Below are 25,191 nucleotides of genomic sequence, written 5' to 3'. Positions count from 1 at the left end.
ACTTTAATTATCCAGTCCTGCATTTACGGAGGAAAGACTCCAGTGACGGGGCTGCAGAGGGGAAACGTTCCTAAATACGCCGCGCTGTCGAGGAATCGCTGCATAATAGATGCACGACTTGGCTCTTCCTCTCACTGTTTGTCGGCCCAGAGGAGAACTTGTCTGCACGAGTCGGCTGCCATCGAGAAGACGAAAGCCATCCAAGAAGATAGAACGACGGCGGGGTTTATCTTCCTCCTCGTCACAGAGAGAGTGCTGAAGCTGATATTGGCGGGAGAAGACTCTGTAATCACGGCGCAAGGTTAAACACACAGCGCAGAGCTCGGCCCTCTCACACATGAAGCTAATCCCACCCCCTGGAGCCCAAATGCGAGGCATAATTCTCCGTGATTTGACAGGAACCAGATGCTAGGCGGGCCGCGGACGCCGGTGTCTGCAAAATGAAACAGCCTGTTCACACGGGGTTTCGGGGTGTTACGCCGGGACGTTTCACATCACGGGAGCAGCCTGTTGTCTTGTAGCAACATGGGCGCATGAACGCCTCGCGGAAGTCAATGCAGCATGTGCAGTGGAGGGAGATGTCGGTCCTTTCAAAGCTCTTTTCACACGGGTTAGAGGCTGCTTCTCCTCGGCAAAGAACTCACATGAAACGACCAGAACCAACAACAAATGTCGACATATTTCCTGTGCAGCCAAAATGTTATTCCTTCCAAAACACATCACGAATGACATGTTTCTTCATTAACATCAGCCTATACCTATACATTAAATGTGTATATATCTGCTGCTGAATAGTCCCAAACACATTTCCTATTGCCTGTTTGAGTAAAAAGAAACAGATTGTTTTAGTCCCTCTAAGACATGTTGGCAATAAGGAAAATATAGAATAATATTTGTTAGAGAAAAAGATCATTTCAAGATGTTTTTACTGTATATGCACAGATAACAGAGTTATTCTATACAATGAAATGCTTATGTTGCTGGGTCCTCCTAACACACATAATTAGAATAAACTTAAGGTCAAAAATAAATAAGAATAAGGCGCAAAAAATGAAAGATATAACAGTATTGCACAAAAAATGAAAATCATATTTATATTAATTTTATTATTATTATTATTTATAATTATATAAATTATTATTATAAATTAGTATTACATTTTATAAGTTGTTGCACACTTTAGCATAGATTTCATTAAATATGATCGAAAGCTCCAGAAAAGCTACGAATGGACCTTGTAAGAGCATTTTGTCCACAAAAACAATAATCACACAATTTAAGCAGCACGAACAAACTAAAACCTTAAGAAAAAAAGAACAATTTAAGCATTGTGGACTTCCTGTGTGGGAGTGGCCTACCTTGCTGAACAGGTACCCGGCGCTCCACCTCCAGGAAGCGAAACGCCTTCGAATGGAGCCGCCCAGCGACATGGCTCTACTTTTAATATTACGACCGTGAAACCGAAAACAGAGAAGCTCCGGATCCTCATGACAGAGGAAGAAGACGATTATGCAATATATATATATTGATGCATCTTCTCTCCGCTCCTTCCTCTCGACTGTCCTCTCCCTCTCTCTGCTTCCTCCCTCCCTCACGCCCACGTTGTGTCCTCTGGCTCTCCTCCTCCCTCGCTCTCATTATCTCATTATGTCCGACTCCCCCTCCTCTCGTCTGGACTCCCTTTCTTCCCAGGCCGTGTTTGTGTATGTATGAATGTGCAATATGTTTGTGTTGTCTGCTGCACATGTGTTTGACCTTTATTGCCCTTAAGAATCTAGAGACTTCAAAACAACATTGTTTTCTGTCCTATCTTAATATTTCCATGACTAGTCATTAGGCTAGACATGTATTTTTTTCTTTGTATTCTTTGTGCATAAGTTTTTACAGCAGTGTTTTTGATTTACAGGAACCTCTCCTGAGCCACACACTGATTTAAAAAAAGTTCCCATAGTGCACTTGGATGACCCCCTGCAGGCCCCACACACACTGACCCAATTATGGTCACGGTGGGGCGCTTTGACTCCAAACCACAATAGATGTGTCCTATAAGGACTCACCAAACACACACACACACACACACACACACACACACACACACACACACACACACACACACACACACACATTTATACAGGAACTCTTTATGATGATGATCTTAAGCATGAAGGCAGAAAGCAGGGATTTCGGGATGAAAAAAAAGAAAAAGAAGAATGGTTTCCCATGAAATCCAGCCAGAACGTATATATTCAAACACATTAAACTTGACATGAAATTGATTTGCTATGATGACACAAAGAGATGCGTTGATGAGAGGTAGCATGATACGTCCTGATTACAAATCTCAATTCTTACATGAAATGTCTGAGTATTTACTCCCAAACACTACTTTGTCACTGTCAAATTGTTTGTGAAAACTTTCTATGGTTACAGTAAAAATAAGTAGCCTCTGTCTCTGTATTTTAAGTGCTGGCATTTCTCATAATTACATCCACGTTTCCCGTAAACCATGCTGTGGAGAGGATGTTGCTACTTGCATCAAGCCTTCCATTGTTTCTCTGTTTGTGCGTTTCACCAAAGAGGATGAACACAATCTTACACCTCTTATTGCACAAGGAACGCGGCATGGGCTTCCTGTTCACGGTAGATGAATACACCAATTCAAAAATACTATCTTTTGAGGGTAAAACGCAGCTCAGATAGGTGTGCAGGTTGGATGCTCGGCTGCTTACGGCTGCAGTGAAAACAACCTGCACAGAAACCTCTCCGTCCTGCAGAGCTCCTCTCTTCCTCTGTGAAGTCCAGACCGTGACTCCATCTCCACGCCGGCTGGTGAACGCAGACCGACCCGTGTTTATGAGTCACCGCCGCAACTTCTGCTGCCGATCTAAACATCCAGGCGAGTCGTTATCGTGACGAACAGGGAGGCGCTGCTTTTATCTTTTGGACAAATATTGCTTCTTGTTCATGAAAAAGGAAAATAACGACATGAGCGCGTCTCGTGATCTGAACACATCTTCAACGAGCGAACACGTCTTTGCCTCCGTCTGTTTTCTTTCTGCATTAGCGGCGGTTCTCTCCTCTCTTAGTTTTCTGGAACCTCTCCCTCTTGGAAACAAACACCCTTCATGGTTTAGCGATGTCAAGCTAAACAGGCATGCCTCGTCTCGGGCCGGGCCTTGGCAGCCATTTCTGGCACAGATGAGACACAATTTGCAGGGAACTGGCAGCAACAGATGTCACGGCGGCTTTTCCCATTTCGTAAGGTATGTATAATATTTCTTTGTCCTGGCACAGAGCAGAGCGAGGGTTAAATCATTTACCTCAGGCCACCTGGTTGCATTGAGTCGGGGATATAATCATGGACCTTTTCATCTGTGAGGTCACCAACTTTGCCAGGTAAGAGCTTGAATTGCCATCGTTGTGTTCAACTTTAAAATGTTCTCTCCCATTAACAGATTCCAATTCATGGTCACTTTAATTTAGAGTCAGGTCCCTTCACTGTAATTCAAAGTGAACCTCCAGAGCAGCAACAGGAGCTCTGATTGGCTCGCTGCTATGTATTGACTGCTGCTGCCACCTTCTGCAGTGAGCAGGAACAGGCGGCAGGGTTTTCTAGTTGTGATGCATTTAAAATATATTAATTGAATATATTTAAACACAGAAAAAGGTCTATAATTATCTCAGTGCCGAGAAAGATCACCAGTGCACATAGGGATTGTTATTCCAGCACTTTGCTGCATAACAACAGCAGCCTTTATGAACCAGGAGCTTTTTAAAGCATGTCTACTCGTTTAAGTCTAATAAGGAAAGGTGTTACTCACCGGTGTATCTACATGCTTTAATGGCAGCTGAGGAGTGGGAGGCTGGAGAGAGAAGAGTCAGTGGGTTAGTCATTGTTTCTCTCACACCGAGGAAGAAACAACATGGAGAGAGAGAGAGTCTTCAATCATACAATGTTTTTAAACAAAACAAAAAAAGGAATATACAATGGGGAAATGAAACTAAAATGTAACACAAACTCCTCTTTTTTCATCTCAGAACGGAGATATCCAAGTAGCAGAATATCTCAAAAGAGGAAAAAACATTTTCAATAAATAGAGTCAGTGACGAGAAACTTTGAAGACCAAGAGAGGAACGTGTGTGAGAGACCGCTTCACATAAAATGTTTCTTAAAACAGGAGTCACTGCCTACGAGGACAGAAAGGTTCATTTCTATACTCTAATTGATTTCATAAGTATGTTTATACAAGCATATCATGTTCAGCCTTAATCCACACATGTTGAGGGTCATTTGTTTATTATATTTAATGATCACAATTATTCAATGTTTACTTTCATTATTACCATCAAATGTATTTATTTATGTGTTTTCTTTCCTCTACTTTGGCGTTTAGTTTTTTCATGCGAATAAAGAACATTTAAACTGAGCTATTTCTTTCTGGACTGGACATAAAAGTGGACTCTCAGAATATAATGCAGGTATTATGTTTCTTCTTCTGTGTGGAAGTTTTTTAAAGCACCTTTCTGCAAAAGGTCAGGTAATCTGTCTGTGAATAATGTTGTATCTACAAATAAACTGAAAGTAAATGTCCTTTTTTAAAGATGCTGATATTTGCAAAAAGTGTGCAAAAACATTTATTGTTTGGTCCTTGCTGGTTATAAAAATGCAAGGTGACAACTGCTGCATTTCAAAGTAGGACAAGCCCAATTATAAATATGAACACGTAAAAACCAGAACAAATACAAAACTAATGTGGTCCATAGAGGCGGAGATGCAGAAGCAGAGACAGAATGTTAGAAGTGAAACGAAAATATGTACACACACACACACGCACACACACACACACACACACACACACACACACACACACACACACACACACACACACACACACACACACAGCTCGACAGTGATCCATGTGTTAAGGAAAATCTCTTAACTGAGTTAAGTACGGCGTCTCAGGCTGATGTGAGCTCTATAAACAAAAGTGGGGACTGTTTAACAAGCTGCTGCAGTCATTTAAAGCAGCCGGCGTCCAGAGTAAATACGTGAAAAGTAGTTACTGCGACTCGGGAATGTTCCTAATTTGGTCACATCATCGGCGCTTAATCTTGAATATATAAAACAGGGCCGGACGGTGCCACTTTTTATTCGACTTTATTGACCAGAAATCAGGAGAAGGATCACATTGCTTTCTCTGCTGCTCCTCTAATCGGGACCCATTTGGTGAGCGTGCGTTCTTTATGGGAGTGAATGAAATCTCAATAAAGGGAGAATGACTGTGTTTCAGTGCGTAAATCACATTTTGTCTCATGGAGGAGCAACTGAGAGTAACATGTCCTCTTCGACTGTGTGTTGCATCTAAAGAGCTTCCTGAAACTTTACTACGATAACTTGATTGTGTACTTATACTTTATCGCAGGTCATTTCTAGTACATAGTCAACCTCTACTATTTTCACACAAAGGCCAATAAATATCCCAAAATAAAAAAATAAATTGCGAAAACGATAAACAAAGTGACAGCTCAGGAAACAAACAAAAAAATCTGACGTATCACTGGCGAAGGCTTTAGGCCTGATTTATATCTGATTCACATTCCTCCCGGTGTTTACACGCCTACAGATCCACAGCGATAGCGGCCCGGAGAAACCCAACGAAGCGCCAATAAAGGCAGTGAAGAAGAAGAGGAGGGGAAAGTAAACATGGATGTCAACGGTGCAAAAATGAAGCGAAAATGCATTTGAAGTCCCACGCGTTCGCCTTCCTCTCAGCTCACACACACCATCATCATCGTCACCATCACAACGCTTATCGCCGCCGCGGCTGACAACAGGGTGTCTTGTTTGAGTTGCCCAGACAGGAGGAAGCTCTCATGCTTATGGCCTCTGACCTTTGACCTCCGGCAACAGCTACAGCCTCACACTACAGCCCCGCGCGTGCTTCTGACACAACTCCGGGAGGGATCGTTGTGTCGTGACGGGGATTTCAGAGGTCAATGACACACACACACACACACACACACACACACACACACACACACACATAAACACACAAGCGCTGCACTCACCAGATCATAGTTGGTAGTTATCTGACATGATGTGGTGACCTGTGAAGGGAGACAGAGAAAATCATGAGGCAAGAAAAGCGTTAAAGTGCTCAAGGAATCTGGAACAAAAAAGAGAAGAAGAAGAATTCGACAAAACAACATAAACGGCATAAACCAGGAGCATCTTCTGAAGTACTTTAGGACTAGGTTGTGTATATTTTTGTAGAAACAGGGAGGGAGAGACTTCACTGAGTGTTTCCCCCTGAATGCTTCAGTGTTCCCTAAATAACTCCTGCCTCATAAAATAGCCACTTTTGACTGTTTCTCTGTGTGGGAAAACATGTCAATGGCGTTGGAGGCAGAATCCCATTTGGTTCACATTGAGAGAGAATGCTTTCCTGTGAAAGTCAGACAGCAGCACACGGCTTGACGCACTCCACTCCGTCTTCATCATTCTTCTTGCATGAGTTCTGTCTGAGAGAATCCAGACACCAGGGCCTCGTCAGCCACGTCGGAAGCCATTTCCCTTGTGTTCAATAACAACTCGGGTCAGGAATTCAATTTACAGTCCGATTCACGCGGCGCGTCCGTGTGCTGGGACCCCGGTGCTGTCCTCACCTGCTCCGTGACGCCGTGAACACGTGTCAGAGCATGTCAGCAACACGCGTGCCGGGATCGGACCGCACAATATTCCTGCTTTCCCAGGTGGTGACGTGTCAGATTAGCTGATTATAGAGTCACACGTTCTTCCAGGGAAACACAACAGATATATTCTGTTAGTTTTTCGGTTTATTTTATTGATAAAATGATAAATAATCATTATTATTATTATCATATAAGGCAAAGGAAAGCAACAAACCCATCAAATGGACAGATGGACCCTTTAAATGTTTATGTAATAACATAACTGCTGCTAATTATTGCTAGAATGCCATGCAGCAGTGTTGTAGACAAGACCCCCGAAACCCAGACCAGATCTTGAGATGAAATCCAGACTCCTCTTCGTCCGTGGCCGAGACAATACCTCGTAAAAATGTGGTCGCTTCCGAGACGGAGGCCTCTCAAATCTCGAGTACTACACAATTACTATAGTGATAAAAATATATGTTTTATAGCCGGTGCCTTCTCTCCAGCTGAAAACTCTTTGACCACCGCTGTCCGCTTTTGCAATGCGGTCTCATACTTCAGCTCCTTTTGTCTTGTGAAGCGGCATCCCGGCTCGGTGCTGTGCAGCAACTCAAAAAAACAACAGTTGGTTCCCCAACAAAAACAACTGGGTGGCACACCAGTGCTACTCAAAATGCAGAGTAGAAGGCCCAGTCGCTGCCGCCAGAGCTCCCAGCAACAGTATCACTTGTCCCCTAATTATACTCTTATATATGCGCTCAAAATTAGAGCGGTATGGATTTCCTGATGTTGCAATGCTACGTGTAGCATCTTTAAATAGCAGGCCGCTTTGGTCCTCAACGCTTATCGTATCCATGACGGGCAAGTGTGGCTCCTAATAGTCTGCATAACCCTGTGCGCCGCACATCGCTGATTACGATGCGTAAACAGGCGCTCTCTGGCAGGCGGAGAGACCTCCATCTGATTGTGTTTACTTCAGCGTGCACGGACGAACGTGCACGAGCACGCGGCGCGTTGTGAGTTGGCGGATGTTTACGATCGGGGGGTGAGAGCGCTATCTGGAGACGACAGACGCAGGCGGGAAGGAAGCCGCCGTAATTAGTTTGCTCTGGGAAAACAAAAGACTCATTGACTTTGTAATGCTATCATCAAGCGTATCAGAATACAGTAGTCGGATAACATCTCGGCAGAGCGGCTCCCACCCCAGTGCATGCTGGTATCAGTCCACCACTCAGTGCTGATACGGCTGTGTGCTCCTCTAAAAATATGAAGACGCTGACCAAGAGTGTGCGGAGGTCTTTCAACAAGTTTCTGCTGATTTCTATGTTGCATTGCAAAAAGATTTGCTACCTGAAATAAGACATTAGGCGACAAGTTTGGTGTCTTTTTTGAGTTGCCCAGACAGAAGGAAGCTCTCATGGTTATACCCTCTGACTTTTGACCTCCAGCAACAACAACAACTACATTAGGTGACATTTTTTATGTTGTAAGATTTAACAGACCAAATCTATCAGATGACGGTTTAATATCCGGTATTCAGAAGAAGAAAAAGGCCAACATCAGTTGGACCTTGTCCTTGTGTGTGCATGTGTGAAACACCACTTGGAGGGCATCGTTTTGAATCCCCGGGTTAATTAAGTGAATGAGTTACAACTGCTGCTGCTGCAGGGAAGTGGCTAGAAGTCAAAATAAGGAGGATGAAGTACATCCAGTGATAAGGACGCACATATAAAGCTAGTCCCAGAAGCCAGTCGGCTAATGGCGACAGGCTAATCTTCACAGCGCCTACACTACCTTGGACCGCGGCTGACATTCATATTTCAGTGTTGCCGGTCCCGCTGGCCCCGGGGCCTCGTCGCAAAGCATCTGCTTTATTCACAGCTGACAGGAGTCGCTGTTCTGTAGCGCACGCCTGCAAATGTCCCGATGATTGCTCCCTCCAGTATTGATCTAAAGGTCAGAAGGGTAGAGTGATGACTTCGACTTCCAGTAGCTACTGGAGAAACCAGACTACTGGTCAGCTCCCAGCCTTATGAACGCTGAATTATGTCTTCAGGAGCATTTGTGCATGCAAGGAAAACACGAACTCGGCTTGCAAATATTGTTTTCATGTCACGTATTTAGGGAGGCAGTCATGAGAGAAGACAGCCGGAGCGGCAGACAGGGAGAAAATACAGACTTCATAATCTTACATTCCTTCAAACACCGTGTCAACTTGAAATCCTCAACGCATCACCATGCAACCAAGCGGGAGAACCACAGCGACCCTGACTTCATCCATATAAGGTGGGTGCAGCTGGACGCCAGACTACAGGCTTCACGTGGTTTTTACCAGCTCAGACGGATAACAGTGCAGGAATCCCTGCCGCACGCTTTAGCACCTGAACTCCATCATCCGTCTGTAAATGTTTGTGCAACTGATAAAATAATCCGGTTCAGATTGCTCAACGGGGGAAAAAGAGACAGGACCCGTTCGTTGTTATGTGCATTGTTCGTTCAGCATCTGTCTTGCAACTGACGACCTTTTCTTTGGCCACCGAGTGCGTTTCACTAATCACGTTCCAGAGAGAAACAGAGCGGTTTTAGGCTTTTAAAAGAGGGAGTTTATAATCTCATGGAGTCACGAGGGCCGGCTGGGAAGCCACTGAGCTAGAACAAGGAGTCAAGCGAGCCACCGGGGGAGGGAGGGGGTTGTTAGGGGGCAAACAGAGGTGAGCTGAGGCGGGACGTTGCTGAATTATCGGCAGCGAAGGTCAAATGTCTCAGGTGAGTCTCGACAGCCTCACAGAGCTCCCCTCCTCGCTCTTGATCCCGCCCCCTTCTTCACAATGAGAGCGTGGATCAGCGAGGGCTTTAATGACTTCGGCAAAAGTGCTGCTCAAGTACTCGAGTGGGTTTATATGGAAATGGAGAGCGCAGAATATCAAAGCAGGACTCTGGAGCCCGGTCCAGCGAGCTGAATCGTCGCATAATGAAACGTGCTGCAGTTGAAGCAGGATGGCGATGAGCGCCGTTCTCTCCGCTCACACACTTCAAACAGGCTGGAACAAGCATCCAGACAGGCTCAGCAACTTGTGCAACCTTTGTTTGCACTGTCAAACAATGAGGGCAGTACGCTTCCATCCTCAGTGCTTTTATTGCTAGTTTTGGGCTGTTTGACATGTAAAAACAGTCAGAATTACATTTATGGTGAAATATTGCTTGGCTTACCCATCAAAGGTTTTTTTTTTATGTGTTATAAGTAGAAGTTGAGTTTTTTTGTCTGCTATTTTCATTCCTTTTTGATGCTCTGAGAATGGGAAAGCTGCCGTGCTTTCCACAGATTTATGCCCTCTTACTCCTCAGACTTAGCAATAATCACTCTGGTCTTGAGTTGATCTACTTCAGACTAACTGATGGGAGAAAGCATGTTTCCCACTGAGCATAAATCATCTCATTGGCTCCAATAAGTAAGCCTGCCATTGGTCCAACCACACTCAGAATTCCTCTTGCACTCCTCCTGCCCACACAAGAGCCACTGCCGCGCTGATGGCAGTTTGCCTGAGAAAGTAAATTCTTCGCTTTCCAAGCCGGGGCCAAATAAGGACTGAAGCTCAAACGGCCCCTTTGGAGGGATTTATACATCGGCTGGGTTTCTGTTTAACTTGGAAGGCTAATAAATCCGCCGACTGTGTGATGGTGAAGAGCCGTTCCTTTTCCCCCGCTTTGACATTTTGACATAATGTCAAGTGTGTAACGTGCCGTGTTCGGCTGGGTGGCGGTGTGTCGCTGGCAGCGCGAGTGATGTCGTCAGTGTCTGAATAATGACGCCGAATAAAAAAAAATAATGCTTTGGGAATGTTTTACCACTAATATGCTATCTATCATTGATGGGAGAGTCAGTAATTTGACATCGTGTGAAACAGAGAATCCACTTAACGTGTCATTTAGTCAAGGGTCTCAGCTATTTGGTGGATGTCTAAATATGGAACCAAACATTGTGAAACATGGGCGGCTCCATGAAGGTCCATTTGCACCCAAACAGGATGGAAAATAGTCTAAATAATAGTTTTTGTAAAGAGCACACCGCCTGCCAGCTGTTTTCCATCAACAACCGGTAGCAAAACACAAACAAGGTCTTCACACAGCATGAAATCCATCCTGCGATGGTGGAACAGATGACCAGGATGTGACCGGACGAATAACATAAGTCCCTCTCCTCGTGAAGAATCCACCATGGAAACATTGTGGATGAACACAAGAAGGGGATATATTTTTCACGTGGGTAGAAAATCACCACCGCATGGTTAACGCACCATAAATAAGCATAGAAATCGTCCACCAAAGCGCGAGCATTTGCTTCGACCTTAAATGGTTCAGACAAAAGTGCACCACAGCATACAGGAGGGTGTTTACAACGAGAGGCATCACAGCGGATCGGCTCTGACATCGTTTCACCTTCCAAACCGACGTCGGCATCGAGGCCCAGAGGAGCGTCAGCAAGTGGACTCGCAGGAGGCCAACGACCACTGGGGAAGCAGCTCTTTGGTCACGGCCAGGCCACAGCGAGCGGCTCGTACCCAACAACCAGACGACAAAACAAAGCCCATTAAAACTGGGAAATGATGAATATCAGATGTGCAGTTGCGGCTCACTTTGGACACGGGTTGAAAACCTCCGAATGTGAACCGCCTCGGAGGTTTATGCAGGGCCGCGTATCATAACCGTTTTTAAAAATCCGGGGGGAGGTTGAAGCGCTTTTTAAAAAACAAAACTCACCTGAGTGGGGAAACAGTTTGCAAATAAATAACACGTGTAAACGCTTCAAAGGCTTCTGTGGAAGTGGAAAGCAGGCATGTTTTCATCATTATGGACGGAGCCGCTGCTGGACGCTGCTGATGCTCGGGTCCTGGTTAATTAGTGCTGGCTACCAGACGCTTTCTCTCTTTCCACCACTAATAGCACAGCGAGGCGAGAAGAAAGAAACGGCGCCGAGCCAAAGTAAAGGGTGAAATGCGGGCTAGCTGGAACACAAGATGCTCCAAAGGATCCGCGAACGCTCTTTTGATGAAATTACTTTGAGGAAAGCCGCAATTTAGGCCGACTTTTCTAGTGTAAATCTGAAAAACAATCACCTGGCATTGAGACTTTTCTTTTTCTTTTTCCTTGCCAGCCTGTCACTTATTGACAGGAATAAGTGAGTGGGTAGCTCTGCTAACTCAGCCTTGGCCTCTTGTGTGGTTGCATGTTAAATGCCATCCTCCCTGGTCACTACTGCTTTTATAACACATACTTTGGAGCTGACGCAGCTGCAGGGTCTCGCAGTGTTCAGTTTACCAGCCACTCTTTTCTCCCGTGAAGCCTGCAGTAGACGATCTGAAGAATGCAATGTGATGCGTGACATCGCAAAACAAACATATCTGCACAAACATGTGGGCGGGATTTTTCTATTTGCCGATCAAAGTCATCTACTTTGAGCCTTTCAAGATGATTTTTTTTCCGCGATTCATGGTATGTTTTTCTCAACATTTCTGCTCAGGCTGCCAAGGCTTCACTCCTTGATGTGTCAAAAGATGAGCCGCCCTGAGGGAAAGCTCGGCGCGTTATTAAGGGATGGGAGAGACGGATGGAAGAGACAACTAGTTCAGGAGGGATAGATCTACAGGGAAAGCAGCCGTTCTATAAGCATCACTCTTAGAGAACATCTTCATGTTATGAGACGCCAGGGAGACATGAGTTAGGGCTTTTTCTGCCGTTTAAGAGGGTTTCTGGGCAAGGTGGAGAAAGTGGAGGAACAGCGTTCTCCCTGGAGACGTACGACGGATTTGAAAAGTGTAAGTGCAGGAGCATTGGGGTTCAAGGCTGCGTAACGTCCTCGAGTGGAATTCAAAAGGGGAAGAAGAAGAACGTGTCGCAGTCAAAAACAAGTGTTGAATCTTGGCAGCGTCATAAAACTGCATTCCTCCCTGTTGCTTTTGACTTTTTAGCGGGAGACGATGCTTACAAGCCTCGGGACCTTTTGACCTTTGGTGTTTAACTGCCAACCTTGTGTTCGCTCAAGGTCAAAGGTGAGTGGCTGCCATCGTCAGTCTGCATCCTCTCGAAAGGTGTCAGAGATTTTGCTTTAGAGTGTGAGAAAAAGCGAAAGGGGAAGAAGGAAGAAGACATTTCCTGCGCGCATTCGACGGGTGCTGCTCTACTTTGTCTCTTGTGGTTTCCTCAGCAGATGGAAGTTTACGGCTGGGAGAGAAACCACGTGTTCGCCTGCTGTGTTGACCAGTTGCTCTCTCTCTCTCTCTCTCTCTCTCTCTCTCTCTCTCTCTCTCTTCTCTCTCTCTCTCTCTCTCTCTCTCTCTCTCTCTCTCCCACAAATCACTTTCTCGTCGGGTCGTGAAAAGGTTGCCGACTTGGATAAACTCTTGACTGTCCCGTTCCCGTGGGAGCCGCTTCCCCGCGAGTGTGTGCACCCGAAACACGCAGAGTACAGCATTGTCAAATGAAATGAGAAATCCCTCATTGATATGCATTCAAACACTCAGCTCTGTGATGAGCCATGAAAGAATGCAAAGAACTACAAATCCAGAAAACGTATTCTAGCAAAAATACAGACGGAATACACTGCAAAAGAAACACACATAAAAACTCCATGCATCTGGAAATGCACTCCTCCAGCTGTCTTACCTGCACACCGGTGCCACTTTTTCTCACGCTCTCTCCCCCTCTGCCTTGTGTCTACCTCTGCATTCTCCCAGCCTTCAGACCCCCCTCTGGGAGAGAAAGAGGGCAAGCGAGGGAGTACCAAATACAGACACTTTCCTCCTCCTCCTGCGCCTCCTTCTCCTCTTTCGCTCAAAACAACAGCAGTAATCCCAAACGCGTGCCAGAGAGCTACTGAACTCGACTGTGTGTGCGGATGCCTGTGCAGCCTGTGGACTGACCAGGATTCTCTCTTTGTGCTGCTGGCTTTGGTTCCTCCCGTCAACTGCCAAGAAATTTCGAAACACGCTATATAAGGCCAAGAAAGTGGCTTGGGGCTCCTTGTGATTCCGGTACCCAAAACGAGAGAGCAAAAGCCGTCCGGGGGCCGACAGTAACTGTATCCCTCTGTATCCCTCCCTCTCTCCCTCCCTCTCTCCCTCCCTCTCTCCCTCCCTCTCTCCTTCCCTCTCTCTCTCTCTCCCTCTCTCTCTCCCTCTCTCTCTCTCTCCCTCCTCCCTCCTTTCCCAGCCCTCTCTGTTGAGACACATTTGACAGAGCGAGTGAGAGGGAGACATCTTTTCTCTTCTTCTTTCTCAATTCAAACATATATCTATTTAACTTTTCTATTTCCCTGAAGTTTGCATGTGCATTTTTTTTATTTTTAACATATGCATCTGCACAACAATTGAGTCATTCCAGATGAATAAAGTCCTGTCTTTATCTTTTCTTAAAATCATCGTGAGCACACTGCTTTACATAGAAAGTGCTTATAAATAAGAATAATACACGATATGAGCAGTGCAGCTTCAAACTGAGTTTTCACATTTACTTATTCAAGCATGTAATGTCAAATTTGATCTAAAATGGAAACACTTGCACTTTTTGCCTACTATCTATGCAGACACACACCTCAGAGTAAAAACTGAGGTCGACCGACAGACAAACCCCCAAATCCCTCTTCCCGAAAATACTTGGGAGGGGAAATATTTGCCAGCGCCCCGTCGGGTTTCGAGCACCCGGGGTGAACTCGGCTCTTGACCTCCAGACGGGGACCGAGGGTAAATTGGTCCATCAGTCATCTGCTAGCACCCGGTTATTAGGCCGCCCGTACAGCCTGTCTGCCGGCTCGATCCCCGACTACCGCGTCCGCACCGCTGAAGGGCGTCGCTATGGAGACGTGCCGGGACGGCTCTTTGATGTGACGTGTTTGCGCCCGAGAAACAGACTTTCCTCTGTGAAGGGCTGCTGAGGAATGAGGAGGCTCGGCTCTCCTGTGTGTGTGTGTGTGTGTGTGTGTGTGTGTGTGTGTGTGTGTGTGTGTGTGTGTGTGTGTGTGTGTGTGTGTGTGTGTGTCTCATCATTTTCTCTCTCCCTCTCTTGTTCTACCTTTTCACTTTCATGCTTGGACAGTTACTCTCTTTTCCATGCCAACATTCTTGATCGCTCCTCATCCCTGTCTCTTGCACGTCTTACGGTGTTTTGGGTTTTGCTTCATGCACTTTCTACCTCTGGAAGATAAAGCAGATTTAAAAAAGGTGGGGAAAAACAAACTGATAGCAAAAGTGAGCGCCGATGTCCACAGGAACACACACACACACACACACACACACACACGCTGAGGCCAGAGTTTTACAGCAGGTGGTAAAATGTGGATGCACCCAAGCCCTCTGGAATATTAAAGAGCTTCTGGGTTGCATTTTATAGAGCATGTCATTTGCCAGAGCTCTAATTAAAAGGCCTCGCCCCGTTTCCACACGTCCACACATGTTGGGATTTGAAATAAAATGTTAGGATGTGAGACCTCGAAGCACTTGACCTCGACATTCCAGCTTAGCTAAGTCAGGATTAGTCGAGGTGTGGAATGTGCACGAGTCGACTCGGAGACAAACAAATGATCTTTAAAGTCACTTTGCATCGGTAAACGTCTGCTGTTGCAGGTGCAGAGTCCTTCCTTCCTTCCTTCTTCTAAAATGCTTCGCTTTTACTTTTCTTGCACATCGATGCTGTTATGTAAGCTGCGAGTGAGCTCAGCTTGACAGAGAGGGATTTTGGGCTACGAGTGATGAAACGAGGCCGTCAGAGTCTCCTCGCGGCAATAATATCCCCTGGATTTGCTTTTGCATGACAAAGGGACTATTGAATCTGCTAAAAATAGAAATTCAGCATGTGACTGGGTTTCCAAATCTGCTTCAAAACCGTAATAGCAAGGATGCACTTTCTTAGCTCGAGGCTGTTGATGGAGGTACAGGTATTATTATTTGTATTTTTTATTAGTTTATTGTTTAAAGTACTTCCATTATGTTGTCACACTGTTACAAAAATTACTCACTTGATTACAATTTAGAAACATTTATAGGGATTTTTTTTAGATTTCATGTTTTATATATTAAAATAATTAGTTAGGTAAACTATAGAAATGGGTTTACTTTTGCTTACTTCTTTTCAAACAATTACATAATTATTTTGTTCATTCAGAATTCTCTGTTCATTTCAGTAGGAATTTTTCTTCTAATGCAAAATGCTCTCCCACGAGATGACACACTAAAGAGTGGAAACATTACTGTGAACAATGCATACAAGATGTAAATAATTATGAAAGTGTCCCGTATGAATGCATCAACAGGAATGCGCTCCTTTTGGATTGCGTCTCGCACTCTCTCGTTATTTTATTCCTGGACTGCCGCCGTGACTCACTTCCTGGTCCTGCTGCTTCACCCCTGGTGCTGCTCCCATCTGTGAACATCTACAACTACAGGAAGCGGGGAAAGGCCTGATTACGAGAGCACTTTGTTCGGCTCCAGCTGAGAGCGGAGATAAGTAAACAAGTCGTGAGATCTTTTAAAAGCACGCGTTGAATCAGAACGTGTTGAGAGCTCAGATAGAAATGACCCCTGAACCCTGAGAGGAACCCGGGTTGAATCCAGGTATCTCCCATTCACCTTTACTGGTATGATCAGAGCAGAATAAACTGTCTTGAGAGGAAAGATATTTTAAATCTGCACCCACTTTTGGCACATTTTCTTCTTCTTCTTCTGAGGACATTTTCAATGCTTTAATCTCAAAACCTGAATCTTCGAGGCGAGACAAAACAGAAATATCTGAACTGCGATGCCAAATCAATTTGCACAAAAAGTAGTAAAGTAGTGCTCCAAAGGCTTGTGGCTTGATGGAGAAAAGAAATGCAGCCAGGGCGAGACAACACATTGTTATTTGCGTGAGGATCGCTCAAACGTCTCGCTCGTCTTGTCCGACCCCTTCCCATCATTCCCCGCCGGCCCGTGCCAAACCTCGCCTGCGTCTTCCAACCCGCCGACCCGGAGAACGGCGCTAACTGCTGCAGCGGCATTCCAGGAGGCTCCTCCAGGACACGGCACGGATAAATCACCAGGAATAATGAGGGCTTGTTTCCATGGACGGTGAGAGGGAACCCAGCGCTGTCCAGTCAACACATACATATATATATATATATATATATATATATATATATATATATATATATATATATATATATATATATATATATATAGGGGGATCCGTTTGCATATTTTCATTTGCAACGGTGCCAAAATTGGACCCTGAACCCAGACAGCGGAGTGAATGAGTTTGCTCATAAAACAGTAGGAAGCGTTCGTGAAATGTAGGCAGGTTGCTCACATGCATTTCCACCTTGAGAAATCTATTTAAATAAGACATAAAATGTTCCCCCGCCGTGATTTAAAGACTCTCACAGAGAGCATCTGTCTCCAACCACAACGTGGGTGTCCCGGCCCGGTATCCCATGCAGCCACAACACCGCTGTCCAGACAGGCCTCTGACGACCTTAACCACGAGCCAGAGGTCACCGGGTCGCCCCCCCCTGTGCACAGCGGGGCGAGGACGCGTCCCACGCCGGCCTCGGGGCTCCGATAACAGACGTCCACGCAGAGGTGGTTTGCGGTTGGACGGAAAGGAAAACAGAACGCGGCGAGTGGCCGCTCTCCATCGAGGCGCGTTGGTGGACATCCGTCTTCTGGATGTTCTGCGCAGGTATTTTCATGAGCTTCATTGTGGTTGCAGGTTTTCAGAGGAAGAGAAACATATCACTGATCGCTCCACTGACAACAAGATCACAGGTCGGGGGAATGTTTTACGGACTTTAAAGGTGCAATAAATCAGATTATTTGACCAATCACAAGAAATGTATGTCCTGGAAATAAGTGAGCAAATGAAAAAGTAGCTGTGTTGTTGTAGTATTTAGTGAGTGATGTGTTGGCCAACTTGAGATGCCAGAGAACTTTTCATGTTGTTGCAATTCCTCTCGTTGCCAACAGGGGTCAGTAAATGCCACTTAGTGATCCTTTCCACACAGATCATATATTTGGTCACATTTCACACATTAATTAACTCATATAGTGTTCATGTAAAGTGTGATTTATTGTGTGAAATCCCTTTTATTCTTGATAATTTGGTTAATAACAGAATCAGCCTTGTGTAGTTTATGTATAACTGATAAATGTAAACTCCTGATAAGGTTATTAAAATTACAATCCTCTCTCAAACAATACATGACCACATATTAAATATATAGAATGACACCATCCTAGAGCAGAGTATAAATGAATTAAACATGTATTCTCTCACATCATATGTGAAGAACATTCACCTTCATCCCTCACTCATTAAAATCAGAACAGCTCCCATTAAAATGCCATAAAACACAGAGACGCCGCATAAAGCGCAACAACACGACCACGAAACCGTCTCTACACTTCTGGTCACTGTGCAGCAGGAGAACAGGGAAGTTGCGGCCGCTTGAAATGATAAACACATAAAACCAGCGCGGCGGTTATCTCTGTGTGAAGTCAAACCGCCGCCGCCGACCTCATCGGGCCTTCATGACACGTTTACTGTTCAAGGTCGGCGAGCAGCCAGCGGAGGAAAGCATCGGCCTAAATCCACACTGTACTCGAACAAAGACTTTATGTTTCATACTTTTACTGAAACAATGAGGCAAACTGTGTCCTGTCTCTTTTTATGTGGGGGTCATTTCACTGGATGAAGTCAATAAACCAATTTAGGGATTAGCACATTAGCAAATACAGATTAGGGAAATCGTGCGAAAGCTCTAATTTCTAACTAAATTAACCAAAAATCCAAACATTTCCTTCCACAACACGATCCGTTTTCTTTTATTTCTCCTCCTAAAACAAGATTCCTGTCCAACGTCTGTCACCACCAGAATGGATGACTCATGACTCTGGTTATTCAGATTATTCCCCCAATTGCCACCACAAACGTCTTTGCCTGGTTTCGGAGGTATTTGGGTGATTTCTTTTCCTCTGATGTTTTGGGAACACGCAGCTTTTTGTTCCGACAGTAATATTTGGGGAGAGCGATGGTTTTCGGGGGATGTTTTAGGGGGAAAAGAAGAGGAGGTAAGAATCAGGGCAGACTGGGGAGGAAAAGAGAAGAGACATTTCAACATTTCTCCCCAGCAGTCACGACTAAAACCACTAAGAATAGCCTTGTTACGCTCTTGCCCTCCGCCCTTTCCCTCCCTTCACCCCGTCATTCATTCCTCCCTTCCTTCCTTCCTTCTCATTTACTCTCCCCATGCATTCTTCCCTTTTCCACTGCAGATTGGGATCAAATGTGGTGAGTCTGTCTGTGGAATACGTGATTCGATGAGAGGAAGCAGACAGCTTGGTTTGACTTCCTCTTCAGTTTTCAGGATTTTCTCCTAAAACATCCTGCAGCTGAGGCTGTGGACGATGTTCCTCATGTCTTCTATTGCAAATAAATGTGTGAAAGTGGATTCTAAAAAGCGTTAAGTGATGCAAATGCATGGGCCTGGGTTAGAAAAAGACCTTTCAGTGAATAGGATGACGTGTGATCCAGGTAGTGTGTGTTTTGAGAAGTAAAACCACGAGTCTGAAGGCTTTTCAGATGCTAAAACACTTTGAAATAATACGGCACACTCAATTTACAGCAAAGACGAACTTTGTCCACCGCAACCACTGAAAAAGGATGCATGCTCCAATTCATCTGTTGTGTAATGTACTGGTCAATGCAGTGGCTTGCCGGGTGATGTCACATTAAGTTGTGGCAAAAGTTGATGCAGGTTTTTAGCTTTTTTTCTAACCTTTTTTTTTTTTTTGGGTCGGATCCCTCTGTGTCTGCAGCCCCATTGTGCCAGTGTAGTGGCCTCATTGGAATACAGACGTGCAAGTAAGTATTGCATGCGTGAGATGCACTAATAATAAGGAGAAAAAGATGTTCAGGGTCTTACCTTCACTTCACATTTTCTATGCAAGGACAACTTGCACGCTAAAAGAAAGGAGACAAAGTCAGAAGAGATCAATGCACAGGGAAGAGTAAACATCACTTTTAGAAAGTGTTAAAATATCAAAAATAAATTTAAAATATATCACTGTGTTTACTGCTGAATGCAGTGGAAAGGAAACAAGGTCAGCTCTCACACTAACATGCGGTGGTGCTGCCCCCCAGTGGCCACATGAAGCAAACATCCCTCCATTTGTTTGCGTGTGTTTCAGTATGCAGAATAAATACTGCTGGATGCGTCCTAAAAAAAAGAAGGAATAAGACGAGCCAGATCTGTCTGTCATCGTGAGAAACAGGTTCACACCTCCAGGCATGAAGCGGCCACGTTTTGATGTCTGGGCAGGTATACGACCCTTAACCCCCAGCATGCACCTGCGGCCTGGCCGTCGACCCGGGTGGTCCCCAGGTGTGTCTGACAGGAGAGGTGTGAGTGCTGGGTGGTCTCGCACAGGAGCAGACTGTGAGAAAACCCCTCTCTGATTCATCTACATCTAATGCAATCCTGCGTGATGCTGATAAATGGAACACTTGGTCATTTTGTGTGTGGAGCTGATTGGTAATTATTTGGAGCTTGGAGTGAGAGTTAAGTGAGTGTTTGTCCTTCCAATTAGAGGCAGCTGTCTACTTATTACTGGCTGTTATGTCACATGTGAAGACTTGAATATATTTGATATGTCTGATCCCTTGCAGGTGATTGTGTTTTTGGAGGAAAGCAAAAAAAGAAGCATCTTCCTTAAGTTTCTGACAAAATTTTGAAATATTCCTCAAAGGGTGCACGCACATCCTGAACATCTGCACACATCTGGGAGCGTGCACACACATCGTCCTCTTGGTAACTCAGACTGAACATGTGTCCAGGTGTGTGTTGTGAACATTCAGTTCAGGAAAAGGACCACGTCACAATTGCACCAACACTTGAAGTGTGTGCACATGAAGCTGCTGCTCGGCTTCAGGAGGCAGTTTGGGGTTTTAGCTGGATGACTTTAAGCTCCACCATTTGGCAAGGAAAGCTGCTTGCAGTCTACTGTATTTTAACATAGAGGATGGATGAACAAAAGAGGGATGAAAGAGGAAGTAATTCTCCTGTGCTCCCCTCTGCACTCTTTTTCTTTTGTTTTCTATGTCTATCTCCAAATCCCCCCATACCCCAATTTCTCTCTCTTTATCCCGCCTCGCTCTACTCCCCCACCCCTTACCCCTCTCTGCCTCTCCCCCCTCTTATCTAGGCTAATGCAGCAGCAGCAGCCATGCTAATTTTAACAGCAAATCCTCAGCCAAAGCCCCATACAGGCCCGCTCTCCTACCGCCGGGCTTCAGAGTGTCAACCGCTAAAGACTCTGCGTTTGTAGTTCAAAAAGGAGAAGGGGAGGGTGAGCGAGAGTGTGAGAGAGAGAGATGGAGGGGAGGACGACAAGAAAGAAAGAAAGAAAGAAGGAAAGACAGAGAATGTGAGGCTGCCCGGGAGTCCTCTAACATTAATTTCCCCTGGACTTTTCTTGGAGTGACAATAAAACCCTCAGTTCTTCTAAAATTAGAATGGAAAAAACATGTGACTGGATTGTGGTGGAAGACGGGGAGGCAGGGGCTTAAAAAAGGGAGGGAGGCCGAAGGGAGGGAAGCCAAAGCTGCGGCAGCAGACGCATGCATGCATACATACTGTATGCACAGTGAAGGAAAACAAGGGAGGAGGATGCACAGCGAAGACGGACAGAGACAGATGTAGCATAACAGCTGCCAGATACACTTTACATCATCTTGAACTGCACTTCTGTGGACTTTGGGCCGTTGGTGGGACAAAACAAGCAATTTTGAAGACGTCACCTTGTTCTTTTCTGTCGTTTTATGCAGTATATTTAATCAATAGCATATCTCTTTGACATCTGTGTATACGATGTCGGATGCTTTGCTCAAGCGAGGCAGAAAATGAGTCTAATTCACATTTTTTTGTCTCCAAATTGCTTAAAAACGACGATTGTTTGCGCTTGTTTATCCCTGCATTTTGCCCCAGTGCATGCTGGGACATGCCCAGTTAGCCAACCTGAACAGGAGTCATGCTCACATCATCCTGAAGTGTCCGCAGGAGACTCACCTTTGCAGATGAGGCCCTCCTTGGTGATGGCCTGCTTGCATATATCACAGCTCATCACCTTCTTGAACGGCTTCAGCTTGAAGGTGTGAGTGTGGACGCCCTCCAGCTCCTCGGGCTGTGGGAGGAAGAGGAAGGAAGAGGAAGGAAGAGAGATCAGGAGGGAGTCGGTTGAGTTGATGCCAGCAGGTCCACGGCCAGTATGGAAGCACATTCGGTGCTCGGAGGTGATACATCCGTCTACGGCTGCAGGTTGGGGGTCTGAGCCTTTCATCGCTTCTTGTATTGAAGGTTTCTCTCTCTCTTCTTTTAAATCTTTGTAATTGAATGCGTTTCATTTTTGTATTGTTGGTTAGGCAAAACAATGAATGTTAAGACACAACTGTGGACTCAAAGAGGCTTTAATACCCATATGTTTGCTTTTCTTACATTTTATACACTCAATGATTCATTAATGAAACACTTTTTTTCCCAGTTTAAATGCACGCTTAAACCATCTACAGCGATGATTCTGAGCTTTGAAAAACATGCGATGTTCATCATGTTTTTCTGCCACAAAATGTGTTTTTTTAGTGGTTTATTTAATAAAGACCAAGAAGACACACTTTCACCACAGAATATTCTGTGTCACAATGTTGCATCTACACACACACACACACACACACACACACACACACTGACACAGTCCGCCCACCAGCAGAGGATGTTTTCACTTTGAAGTTTTCTAATTAAATGACTAATTAATGATGAAGAAGAGAGAGAGAGAGAGAGAGAGAGAGAGAGAAAGAGAGAGAGAGAGAGAGAGAGAGACTCACAGCAGCCAACAACCTCAAAAACTCGAGGAATGATGTACGCCTGTGTGTGTGTGTGTGTGTATACATTTGTGCGTGTGTATTCATACTGTACTGTATCGTGTGTGTGTGTGTGTGTGTGTGTGTGTGTGTGTTTGGGCCGTGCTGGAACATTTCTCAGAGCAGCCTGAGGACACAGCAGCTCTAGAAACTGCACCAAAACCTGAGCAGAGCAGTGAGGAACAAGCAGTGCACGTGATTGTTGTCCCCCTTTAAAAGCAAAAATACGGAAATACCAGATGATGATGATGATGGTGATGATGATGACGAAGGCGGGGTCGGTGTGTGCATGTTAACGACTTAGCAGAATGAACTCCACGACTCTTTCGTCACTGGCGCGCGGTGACATTTCCAACGCGTTGAAAGCGTCGCTATAAAGTTAAAATCTGGTTTTCCCTGCAGACAGCTGCACGCTGCTCAGAGTTGGTTTGCTTCACCAGGAGCAGACGACATGCAGCCAGGAACACTGCAACTGGGTCACGAGAATTCCCTTTGAAGGTGCACGTTAAATCTAAAGCAGCTCAACCTGACTCTGAATACATGAGAGCATCACAGAGTGGCTCCCAAAAAATAAACAGATGCTTTTTGGGTCATTTATGGAACAGTTGCAGGTGAGTAAAGCACCTTTATATTCTATCTCTGTTTGGGTTTGTTTGATTGTATTTTCCTAATCTTAAAGGTCAATTAAAAACAACAACAACAACAAGGACAAGCAGCTATTTCAAGCTTTTCTTCAGTCGGTTTCTTCCTTGTTGCTCACCTTGCGGCCTCCAGGTCGTCCTGGACCTCTTGACCTACGCTCTCCTTTCAACCCCCTGGTGAGTCGTAATGATGACGTCATTTCCTTTGTGTATTTGTGCAGCTGGGCCGCTCTGGGTTGGGCTCCGGTGGACTGTGAACCTGAGTGCTCTTTAGCGAAAACATTTTAAAGACACCTTGTTCTGTCCATCACCTCGAGGGGACGAATGAATGAATGAATGAATGAATGAGTCCCTTCAGGCATAATTAGCAGAAATGGGACCAATCTCACGAGAGGGGGTTCCAGTTTTGCACGAAGTAGCTTGAAAATGGAAGAATTCTTGTAAATGCCGCATCACTTCCCAAATAAAAATGATTTAATTAAGATCCGCTTTCACAAGCTGAAGTGAAATAAATCAAACCCCAACGTCAACGAGACAATTTTTCCTGCAGCTGCATCAGTATTCGACTCGCCGAGCTGCAGGACCCACACCTCTGCAGGACACACAACTCTGCAGGACCCACAACTCTGCAGGACCCACAACTCTGCAGGACCCACAACTCTGCAGGACCCACAACTCTGCAGGACCCACACCTCTGCAGGACACACAACTCTGCAGGACCCACAACTCTGCAGGACACACAACTCCCTTCTCTTCTGCGTAGCTTGGCGGGAACGTTCATGCGCTTCAGAACTTCAGCTACACAATTACTACGACTAGTTCCTCTACAACCACAGCTAATGCGTATCAGCACCACCACTGCTGCTACAACCAGAACCTCTCCTCCTACAAAGGACTCCAGGTGTGATGAGGCCCGCGTTGTGTAATCCTTTGCTTCATTGTCTTTGAGCTCATTTTCTGCTCTCGTTCTGGAGCTCCCTGCTTCTCTCTCTCTCTCTCTCTCTCTCTCTCTCTCTTTCTCTCTCTCTCCGTGTGCCGCAGTCAATTTGGCTCAAAGCTTTTACTAAAGTGTTATTCTCAGCGTTTTTCCGCCGCCCTATCTCCCTAAATCTTAATGGCTTTTGTCCCACTGTGAGGCCGCTCGCTATAAGCTCCACAGAGGAATCATGGCCGACCTTGGCTGCACACAGCGTGTTACAACAGGTAGCGGCAGGCAAACAATATGCTACACTGGTCATTCCTGTAGAATACTTAATTAACCTGCCGTCCGTCTCATTAAAGATATTTTTATTTTCCTCCCGTGAGTTGGTTGATATGTTGCTCAGCAGCTCAGTTTCAAACACAGACGGACCGCAGACATTTCTTCCTCACAGTTTCATTAAAGTGAAGGGATGTAATCCGAGCCGACTGATATCATCATGATTATTGGAGGACGAATGTGAGACATGCAGAAGGAAAACAAAAGGGGATATAACATGGAAAACTATCAGAAATATAACATACATTTATATATATAACATTTCGAATAATTTAGAAATTACATTATAAAAGAGTAGGTTTATTGAGGATTATTATAAAGAGTATTAAAAAAGAGAAGGTGATTCTGTGGAAAATTATTAGAAATATAACACATTTATATATATATAAATGTATATTATATTTCTAATAATTTTCCATGTTATACTCCCATTTTGTTTTCCATATACATACATACACATATATATATATATATTGTACATACATATATTTATATATATACACACACACACGCGCACGCACACACACACACACACGCACGCACGCACACACACACACACACACACACGCACATTAACTAACTATTTTTATTTCAAATTATTCAATGAAAAATTAAAACTACAAAGCTCTAATAAATTACACAGGTAAATGTGGAAAAGTAAAATGAACTTTAATTGTTAAA

General features: G+C 44.9%; 1 protein-coding gene across 1 annotated transcript in view; it reads right to left on the bottom strand.

Annotated features, from left to right (window-relative positions):
• tns1a (tensin 1a) overlaps positions 1-25,191 on the bottom strand; it is a gene marked incomplete at its 5' end in the record, with an annotated part of 76,837 nt that overhangs the window by 37,340 nt on the left and 14,306 nt on the right. The window contains 4 exons of the mRNA XM_079236607.1: positions 3,822-3,863; positions 6,070-6,108; positions 19,622-19,659; positions 21,764-21,878. Coding sequence (XP_079092733.1) covers positions 3,822-3,863; positions 6,070-6,108; positions 19,622-19,659; positions 21,764-21,878 — 234 coding nt within the window. The remainder of the gene's footprint in view (positions 1-3,821; positions 3,864-6,069; positions 6,109-19,621; positions 19,660-21,763; positions 21,879-25,191) is intronic.

The sequence above is a fragment of the Taurulus bubalis genome, assembly GCF_910589615.1.
Source record: "Taurulus bubalis genome assembly, chromosome: 21".
NCBI lineage: Eukaryota > Metazoa > Chordata > Actinopteri > Perciformes > Cottidae > Taurulus > Taurulus bubalis.
The sequence above is the reverse complement of the archived record's forward strand: the minus strand, read 5'-3'. Positions and strand labels throughout refer to the sequence as shown.